The sequence below is a fragment of the Propithecus coquereli genome, unplaced genomic scaffold (genome assembly GCF_000956105.1).
Source record: "Propithecus coquereli isolate 6110/MARCELLA unplaced genomic scaffold, Pcoq_1.0 Scaffold503, whole genome shotgun sequence".
Lineage (NCBI taxonomy): Eukaryota > Metazoa > Chordata > Mammalia > Primates > Indriidae > Propithecus > Propithecus coquereli.
Window position 1 is genome coordinate 2121058 of NW_012150875.1, and position 11285 is coordinate 2132342.

Sequence of the window (11285 nt, forward strand, 5' to 3'; positions counted from 1 at the left end):
TAAGAATCACTAATATCTGGATAGTATAATTCATTTTCATTCAGTTATATACCTATATGATCCCATATGGTCATAAAATTTCAATAAATATTTAGGAAATATGTTCATTATGTCAAACAATGAATTGTTAAGACAACAGAAATATACTCCAAGATAAGTAATTTAGTCCAAGATAAAATCATTTTTCTATTTGATGAATTACTATCAAACTTTCTTCACTTTCTCATTTTTAGGTTTTAAAAGATAATCAAGCAAATAACTTTACCTCTTGCTGAATACAAATATTCACTCTTGAGTCAATAACCAAGGCACAAATGCGAGGTACGAAACTTTCCACTACTTGTTTTTTACCTGAATAAAAGTGTTAAATTATTGATAAATATTCATTTTAAATCCTTTTAAATGGAAGTCTTTTCTCATATAAGTTAATGGAAAGGATATACTAGTGCAGTTCAGAAGAAAGCCCTCTGGCCTGGGCATCAGGAAACATGAAAATTAAATCCTAGTTCTGTCACTCACTAGCTATGTGGCCTTGAAAAAAAATACCACTCAACAGATGTGACTGATCTTAACGCTATCAAGGGAATAACTCCAGATCCAGCTTATTTATGTAAATAAAGAAGTTTTTTTTTTTTAGATGAAGTAAATATAGTTCAAAAGTGGAAATTTCTATTTTGAGACTTTTACAAAAATTGGCCTCATTAATTTTTAGTCATACCTCAAAAATTCTTATAGACCCATAAAGACCATTAATATATCTTGACCTTGTGAAGCTCTAGATGATTTGAGCTACTTTTAAATTAACCCATTTTCAAAATATGAGGCTTTGTCAATACTAAATATATTCAGAGGAATTTGCTACATGCCATTTCATAGTACAAGTTTTAAATATAACTTTAAATAGAAATACTGCAAGAGCAAATGCACAACTTTCCAAAGTGACTACATTGAAAGGAAAAAAACTCAGATAAAAAGATATAATGATTTACTTTAAAAAAAAATCAGTTGAATCACTTTACAATTGCTGGTACTTTAGGATTATTTTAGCCCTTTAAGAATTTAGACTAAATTATTATGTTACCTGCAAAAAAATCAATGAAAAGGTAACAGTAGCCATTATTTAAACCAATGACAATTCTTTTAAAACATTTTGGCTTTGAAGGCAGTGCATAGTTTTATTTATGAACAGTTCACCAGCCTCAATTACCAGTCCTAGGTAAGTTTTCTTCCAACCAACAGAGATAAAAGAACTTGGGTCTGATTGCTTGGCACAAATCACTTGTCAGCCACAAGTAAAAGGATTAGTAGTAACATGTTCTGTATTTTCAGTTTTTCACTGAAAATTTTATTCTAATTAGATCAAGGGTTGGCAATATATGGCCCACAAACTAAATGCAACTAGTTGACTGTTTTTGTATGGCTATATTATTCATCAGCAGGTGGTCTATGGAAAATATTTGAATCTATCATGTTTTATTGAACCAGTGGTGCCAAAGATGAATTTCATTCATTCTTATAAACTTACCTTCATCATTGACATCATGTATAACCTGAAAAAAAGTAAATATTTAATTGACACTTTACTATCTTCTATTATAAATCATTGCAAACAGTATTAAAATGACAGATTACATTTTAACTCACAGCATAATTATTTATTTTTTATCTATTAACTAACCATTTAATTATATTAACCAGGATAAATATACAATATGAATAGACTCACTAACCAATCTGTTAGTGACCTTTACACTCAGGGAATAGAGAACAAAAATTGTTTTCTAAATAAACACATGCTTTATGACATCAGTTAATCAATGAGATTTTTACCATCAAAAGATCGAAAAAGTCTTCTATCATATTTATAACAGCTTCATCTTTTGAATTTCTTCGACTTAGAATAATCTCCTTGGATTTTTCAAACCAGGCAACCATGTATAAAAAAGGAATTAACACATTAGTTACTTTGATTCCATTTTAATAATTTTAAGAATGTATTTATCTACCTTTATATCAACAGTAAACCTAGGAATAAAGAGACATGAAAAATAAAATTCCAGTATTGTATCACAATAACTTTATGCTTTTAAACATCTTCCTTGCTTTTGTTTTTTCATTGTTGTTAACTCACCATATTTTCCCATTGTTTAAGATGGGAATAGATGAAGTTAACCTTAATTCTGGGTAAGAACCTATTTCCCCCTTCAAATTCCTAATTCAGGTACATTTATGATAATAGATAAAAATCAATTATCACCACAATTTAGATTATTTTTGTATCATTACTATTTGAAAAGTTTTAGTATTATTTTACCTTAATCAATTCAGACATTGAGTACATACTACATCCCAGGTACTGATCTAGGTGCTGGTTATACAGCAATGAACAAAACAGACAAAAATCGATATCTTACATTCCAGCATGGGACACAGATAATAAATAATACAAAAACAAAGTTAGATAGTAATGAGGAAGAGTTAAAGAGAAAATAAATCAAGTAAAACCTCTAAGGAACCTTGTGATCTTACACTCACATGATTATCAAGATGCCTGTGTACAGAGTTTTCTTGTGACCTTTATATTTGTAACATATACCACAAATTATAACAAATTTTCTTTTCGAAGTTTTATATAAAGTTCCCAAATTTATTTTTTAGCAGTTTAGAACATTTCTAATTTCATTAGAAGGTATATTTTATCATGTTTCCTTCACCTGAATATGTGACATATTCTATACTTATCTTTTGGACTAGTCCTTGTTTTATCATAGTTAAAAGTCCAGCTTGCCCCGATACCCTGATATTTTTGCCACATCTTCCAATAGAAACCAAAATGGTTGAAATAGTTTGGATATCCTTTTTATTAAGTTCCTGAAATGAAAAGTATATATTTAAACTTTTGCAAACACAAAATAGTATGAAATAGGCATTGGGCTAGGTACATATATTTCTAATCTTCACAAATCCTGAAAGGTAGCCATTACTCATCATCTCCATATTGCAAAGGATGAAAGTGTAGTTCAAAAGAGTAACCTGCCCAATGCTACCCAGCCAGTGAAGGAAAACTCAGGACAAAAATTAAGATCTGTATAAATTTAAGAAAATTTATACTACGATACAATGAATCAGTTACCTTCCATTCTAAAAAGCTCCATGTATTTAACTAAAGATCCAAGAAATTTTTATTCAATCTCTTAGATTCATAATAAATCTCAAATATGTGGGAGATTATCAATAATCACCTTTTCTCATGTATGAAAATGCCCTAGATATGTTAAATCAAATCCAAGGTTTTGGTAGATTTTTTGTTTATTTTTGAGAGCATCCAGCATCGTCTATGTAACATCAAGAATATGCTGATAGGGTTTTTGTTTGTTTTAATTATTATGGGTACATAATAGTTGTATATCTTTATAGGGCACATGTGATTTTGATACAGGCATACAATGTGAGTTAATCAAATTAGGGTAATTGGGGTATCCATCGCCTCAGGCATTTGTCGTTGCTTTGTGTTAGAAACATCCCTATTCCACTCTTTTAGTTATTTTAAAGTATACCCTAATTTATTATTGACTATAGTCTATTTCATGCTATCAAATATTGTTCAGTTGATCTAACTATATTTTTTACCCATTAACCATCCCCACTTTTTATTCCACCTTCCCGCTACCCTTCCCAGCCTCTGATAACCATCATTCTACTCTCTGTCTCCATGAGATCAATCGTTTTTAATATTTAGCTCCCACATATGCGTGAGAACATGCGAGATTTGTCTTTGTGTTTGCCTCACTTAACATAATGTTCTCCAGTTCCATCTATGTTGTTGCAAATGGCAGAGTTTCATTCTTTTTGTGGCTACATAATACTTCATTGTGTATATGTACCACAATTTCTTTATCCATTCATCTGTTGATAGACAGGTTGATTCCAAATCTTGGCTACTGTGAATAGTGCTGTAATAAACATGGGACTGCAGATATCTTTTTGATATACTGACTTCCCCTCCTTTGGATATATACCTAGCAGTAGCATTGCTGGGTCGTATGGTAGTTCTATTTTCAGTTTTTTGAGAAACCTCCATCCTGTTCTCCACAGTGGCTGCACTAATTCACATTCCCACCAACAGTGTACTAGCATCCCGCTTTCCCCACACCCTCACCAGCATTATTGCCTATCTTTTTCATAGAAGCCATTTTAACTGGGGTGAGATGATATCTCATTGTAGTTTTGATTTGCATTTCTCAGATGACTAATGATGTTGAGCATCTTTTCATATACCTGTTGGCCATTTGTATGTCTTCTTTTGGGAAATGTCTCTTCAGATCCTTTGCCTATATTTTATTTAGATTATTTCTTCCTATTGAGTAGTTGGAACAGCTTATGTATTCTAGTAATTAGTCCTTTGTCAGATAGGTAGTTTGCAAATATTTTCTGCCCTTCTTGGATTGTCTCTTCCCTCGTTGATTGTTTCCTTTGCTGTGCAGAAGCTTTTTAGCTTGTTGTGATCCTATTTGTCCAATTTTGCTTTGGTTGTCTGTGCTTTTGGGGTATTATTCAAGAAATCATTGCCCAGACCAATGTCCTGAAGTGCTTCTTCAATGTTTTCTTTTAGTAGTTTCATAGTTCCAGATCTTAGATTTAAGTCTTTAATACATTTTGATTTGATTTGTGCATATGGTGAGAGATAAGGGTCTAGTTTCATTCTTCTGCATATGGATACCCAGTTTTTCCAGCACAATTTATTGAAGAGACTGTCCTTTCCCCACTGTATGTTCTTGGCCCCCTTGTTGAAGATAAGTTCACTACAGATGTGTGGATTTATTTCTGGGTTCTCTATTCTGTTCCATTGGTCTACATTGTCTGGGTTTATGCTAGTACCAGCTCTCTAGTACAATTTGAAGTCAGGTAATGTGATTTCTCCAGTTTTGTTCTTTTTCGCTCAGGATGGCTTTGACTATTCTGGGTCGTTTTTGGTTCCATATACATTTTAGGATTATTTTTTATATTTCCGTGAAGAATGTCATTGATAGGTTTTTTTTTAAAAATAACAGATCAAGTTGTTTAAACTTCAAACAGATAAACTATTTTTTCCCAGTTTAGGCAATGGTAATCCTATGTAAAACCAACTTTTTGCATATTATATTTGGGAAATAACATTCCAATATGTTCAGACTCCTTGAACAACAAAAAAAATTAAGCAAATGGTGAAATAAAAATGAATTGTATACAGGTAATTATAAATTAGCTTGCCCAAGCCTTTCTATTTATTTTTTTTCTGATGGAGTACTTCTTCCTAGAAAATAGAGTTCAATATAATCATTTTAATAGCCAATCAGCAAAAATATTTACCCTGCATATAAGGTTGTCCAACTTGTACAAAAACTGTTTGCTGCATTTAATCTTCACATCTTCACAAACAGCAATTTGTAAAAGTGTTCTCAAAGGTTTAAAATCATTTTTTCTTAAAGCATCATCGAGGCATTTTTCCAACTGCTAGAGAAATAGAGTTAATGGCACATATATTGAATCAAAACCAAAATTAATCACCTTATGTAATCTAGTAATTCGAAAACGGTTTTCACATGAAAACTCTCAAATGAGTTCATAAAATATCAATTCACTTACTTAAAAATCCCTGTCCATTATTAAATTTGGAGTAATTGAGTTAGAGATTAACACATTAACTACCATGTGAGTTGTATTTAATTCAAGCTAGTTTTGAGCCCGGGGCCTTATGAAGCAAAACCCTGTAGTTGGTTTGTGAAAATCTTACTTGTTAATGTTCTTACTGTTACAATTAATATTGACAATTTAATTCTAAAAATGTAGATTGCGTTGCATATAACTCATGCGCAGAAAACAATAAAAATAACAAATTATTAAGGATTGTTTTGTTTTAACAAAACACCATGGCCCCAAGGAAAAAAAATTTTTCTAGTGTGGCAGTCAATGTGTTAGGCCTCTTTGATAATATCAATATCAAGACTCTAAGTAGGGAAAAAAATTTACTAGTATTTCCAATTCCATACCCTTTTATTGCTAAAGTCATCATTATATTGAACTCAACAAAAACTTGATGAAACACACACAAGTAAAATAAACTTTACAGTAACTAATACTTAATACCATGAGTAAAAACCCAGTGTATCTGACTAGTAACCTCTTCCATTTAAATTGTAAAGAAAAATGAATAAAGACAGGCAAAAGTATCTTTTTGAAACTATACCAACCAATATACCTTAAGCATTACCCTTATAATCTTTACAAAATCTGCCATCCCTATTAAAGTACAACTTCATTAATAAGGAATTTTCATACTATAATCTGATCGCCAAGCTGATATGGTAGTGAATTGCATACATGCTAAATAGATTATTAAAATTTACATTTTGCCCAAATGAAAATATCTTAAAAATTTAAAAAACTTGACATACAAATATCCAAGTATAAGCTATATATTATTTAATAATTCTTTTCAATGTAAAACATATATGTAAACAACCAGCATCTTTAATATTTCACAAATATTCTTATAGCTTTTAAAACTTATCTATTGAACAAATGAAAAGACTCTTAAATTACTCTATTCCTGACCATTTCATAAAAAACATGTATAGAACTGAATACCTATAAGTAAACAAAAAATGATTTTAGGAATTAAAATACTTCCTTTCAGGCTAGGACTACCTACCTGGAGATCTGGTCTTATTGGCATTTTGACTGCATTTAAAAACAGCAGGACAAAACAAACACCTATAAAAGAAAACATATTTTCTGTGTCCTACAATCTGTTTATGTATTTACAGTTTAAAGATCTTGACACATAAATAAGCACTGTCGCTTGTATCAAAGGCAACAGATATTGTTTAAGTTCCTCACTGGACATTTTCTTTTCCTGAGTATCAAATTTCACATTTGAGTCTAGATGAAGAAGTTTCTAGAGAAAAGCCTGAAGATCACTTATTCAAGCCCTCTCTTTTTATAGATTACTTAAATTAACGTCAAAAGTCCTGCCAATGGCCGGGCATGGTGGCTCTATCCTAGCTCTCTGGGAGGCCGAGGCGGGCAGATTGTTTGAGCTCAGGAGTTCGAAACCAGCCTGAGCAAGAGCAAGACCCCGTCTCTACTAAAAATAGAAAGAAATTAATTGGACAACTAAAAATATATAGAAAAAAATTAGGCGGGCATGGTGGCGCATGCCTGTAGTCCCAGCTACTCGGGAGGCTGAGGCAGGAGGATCGCTTGAGCCCAGGAGTTTGAGGTTGCTGTGAGCTAGGATGATGCCACAGCACTCACTCTAGCCCGGGCAACACAGTGAGCCTCTGTCTCAAAAAAAAAATAAAAAAAATAAAAAAAGTCCTGCCAAAAGGTCATGAAGCTAGTTAGTAAAAGAATACAAACCTGGATCTCCCTCACCAGTGTAATTCCTGCTATACTTGTTCCACCTTTGGGAACAAAAAGAAAAATACTCTTGAATTAATGTCTCAGTGAAATTCAGGCTATTAAAATATTCAAGAAGGGAAGAATATGCAAATACATCAACAAAGAACAGAATCAAAATATGCGAAGAAAGGAGCAAGAAAAAGATCACCTACATACATTTCATACGTCCAGGAAGGTGTTCAGGAAAGAAAGAACCCCCAGTTTCTGGCTGAATGCCCAAATCAAGGGGAGGAGATCACTTTCCCAAAATGCTTTTGGGTCTCTTAAGACCATGGGATGCAAATACAAATGACCATCCCAAATTGCAATATGGCTTTTTAATAGAAAATATTCTCAAGGTTCAAATACAGATTCCATGCTCATGAATACAGGGTCAAAAATAGATAAGTTACTTCAAACAATCCTATTTAGTTTGTTTCTGACCAGGGGAGACATAAAGGTCATTTAATTTTCCCTGTTGTTAACACCTAAGGGATTAACATTATTCTTGGCAAGAAAATGCATATCATTGCTATAGTTATCCTCAAAAATCCTATACACCTATTTCACTTTGTTGAATATGCGTAAGTATTTTGACTGTCCTTTTTGGAATGAAGTACCAAACATTCTGAAAGCAACCATGTGTCTGACAGTATAATAACGTCTAATAATTATGTTTTAACCATCTCATTTTAATTACAGAAATGTTTTTAAAAATCTGATATGCTACCAATAATGTACCTAAGAAGTACTTGTTGGCATCCTCAATAAAATAAACATTTATTTCTTATATATATATAAAAAGATAACCTAAACAGTTTTTCCCTTCAAAGGAGAATGAATATAGGAAACAACTGGCTTACATTAAGCACCACCTACCATCTTAACAAACACATCTAACATCTCCAAATGCAACTGAAGGTTAGTTCTAGACAGGAAAAGAAATAATTGCTTCTTTTTGTAGACATCATGACTAGAATAATTTTAAAATAAACTATGCTATGAAGAACTTTGTAACAGAATCACCAGAAAATACAAGAGAGAGGTAATTAATTAATCCAAGAGGAATATAGGACACTGTATCCATAAGAAAACAAAAAGCATTATTCACAGTCTACTTTGTTGCAGGCATGCCAGTAGAGAAATTTAAGTGCCAATTAAGACATGCATATAAGGCATACGAAAGGTGTGAGTAAAAAGAAACAAAAATCTTTTGCATTTCTAAATGTAACTGAAGATAAACTACAGGGGGAAAAATTTGATCCCTAGAGAAACATTTATTCCATGTGCATAAGGAACTGGGTATAAATATGTTTTTGCAGCACTGTTTTGAGTGACAAAATTTCAAAAGTATTTAGATGGGAGTTGGGAATGAGAAGGAGTGAGAGGAATGAATAAATAAAATGTGGTACAGTACATAATTGTGTAAATAAATATAATAAAATGAACCAGGACTACAGATACCTGTGGTAAAAGAATTTTATGTGATTAAAACCATGTTGCCAAGTGATACATACATGTAATGCCATTTATATGAAACAAAAGCTTTGTATTATTTATTATTACATATCTGATATATGTAAGTATATATGTATGTGTATAGGAAGAGTATATTCACCCACACCACTCAAGACAGTTGGGGTGTTTGTCAGCCCGCTGGGGAGGAAGAGTAGGAAGGTGCACAGAACTGGAACTGGCTGTTTATCAAAAGGAAACTTTATTTTTATTTGTAATTTACACTTTTATGCCTTTTTAAAAGTAAATACTTAAAAAATTTAAAGTGTGGGGATCTAAAAAAGGAGATCAGTAAAAATGTGAGTTATTGTAAGGGAAGTAAGATGACCAAGCTGTGCAGGTAAGCAGCTAGAAGTCCAGCTGCTTCATCCAAATCTATCGAGGACCTATGGTTTAACCCTATTCTGGTGTGTTTGTCTGCTTGAGTTTAAATATCAGAGGGACAACTCTGGGTCTGTGCCTAGCTGGGACTTCCAGGATAGCAGCAATTATTTCAGGATCTCTAAATAGTTGGTGGCCATGTTGTCACCCTGACACAGAGATTCAGCCAGGAGAACATTGGAAATGCAGGGATCCACTCTTTGTCTCCCCAGTTCCCAAGAAGAAGCTGGCCTACTACTTTCCCTTGGGCTTCACTTTTTCATTCCCCTGGGGCCATCACAGACAATAAGAAATTTAGCCTGGTCCTGTTTGAGAACATTATCATATGACGCATTGTTACAGGATATTAATTTGCGTGTGTGTATGTATATGTGTGTGTATGTGTATACATAAAACAATTTGCTTCATAGGTAGAAAAGTTAGAAAAAATGGGAAAAGTACTATCTCAAATATAGAGGTAAGAAATATGTACTGAAAGTATTGGATTAATGAATCATAAAAGGAGCAATTTAACCTAGGGAACCCTGAACATCCACCACTTCCACAAGAATATAGTCCTGAGGGCTTCTATAGAGGGTGGTTGTTTTCAGGAATGAACATTCCTTGGGCTAGAAAGAACATGAGGAAATGATCCAGAATATCGCAAAGAAATAAAATGATAAAATATATATTTAAAAAGTTGAGAGATGCAGATATTCCAATATCTATACAATAAAAATTGCAGAAATTAACAAAGATAGAAAAATAAAAATAGTGAGGTGGGAACAGCTGAATAGTAGCCAAGAACTTTCTCAAATATAAACATCCACAAATTGAAAAAGCCCACTGAGTCCCAAGGAAGATAATTAAGAAAAAGTATATCTAGATGCACTATGATGACATTTCTGAAGAAGAATAAAAGTGAAAATCTTAAGTTACTAGAGCAAAACCAAATAAAAGCATGCAAAAGAATCAACATAATAGATACTTGGATCTCTGATCATGATGCAGTAAATTTAGATGTTAGCTAAAAAGGTTGATTCAAACTTACTATATATTCTGAAATATATGTACATTTGAATATCTATGGGATATAAAAAGTTAGAAATTACAAAATATTTAAGTAAACCACATAAATATAAAAATCTATAAGATGTAAACAGGGCAACACTTAAAGTGCAATTCATAGACATACTAAAAGGTGAGAAACAACAGAACTAGCCAAAAGAAACAGACTCACACAACCTCTGGATGGTAGAGTTACTAGACAATTTAAAATAGCTATGATTACTGTTTACTTAAAGATTACAATGCCCCACTTAAAATATATAGCTTGGCTGAATGGATAAAAAACAAAACAAATACATAGTGTCTCCAAGAAACTCATTTAACTCACAAAGATTCACAAAGACTCAAGGTAAAGGGGTGGAAAAAAATATTCCACCAAATGAAAACTAAAAGTGAGCAGATAAAATAGACTATGGTTAAAAAAAAGACAAAGATGGTCATTATATAATGATAAAAGGATCAATTAACTAAGAAGATATAACAATCCTAAATATATGCACCTGACACAGGGCCTCCTAGATTCATAAATTCTACTACATCTAAGAAATATTACTAAACGGCAACATCATAATAGCCAGAGACTTGACCACTCCACTGACAGAACTAGACAGATCACTGTGGCAGAAAATCTACAAAGACTAGACTTAAACAGGACTCTAGAAAACAGGGACCTAACAGACATTTATAAAACATTCTACCCAAAAACTGCAGAATATACATTCTTCTCATCAGTACATCAGACATTTTCTAAAACAGATCATGTTAGGCCACAAAACAAGTCTCAGCAAAATTTAGAAAAATCAAAATCATACAATGTTATCTTCTAAGACAACAGCGGGATAAAACTAGAAATCAATTCCAAGATGAACTCTCAGAACTACACAAATATGTGGAAATTAAACAACCTGCTTCTGACCAAT

At 32.4% G+C, this 11285-nt stretch overlaps 1 protein-coding gene across 1 annotated transcript in view; it reads right to left on the bottom strand.

Moving 5' to 3' along the window:
• SYCP2 (synaptonemal complex protein 2) overlaps positions 1–6715 on the bottom strand; it is an 84263-nt gene extending 77548 nt beyond the window's left edge. The window contains 7 exon segments of the mRNA XM_012656472.1: positions 119–146; positions 266–351; positions 1526–1550; positions 1831–1935; positions 2743–2871; positions 5350–5493; positions 6692–6715. Coding sequence (XP_012511926.1) covers positions 119–146; positions 266–351; positions 1526–1550; positions 1831–1935; positions 2743–2871; positions 5350–5493; positions 6692–6715 — 541 coding nt within the window.
• Between the last annotated feature and the right edge of the window lie 4570 nt (positions 6716–11285).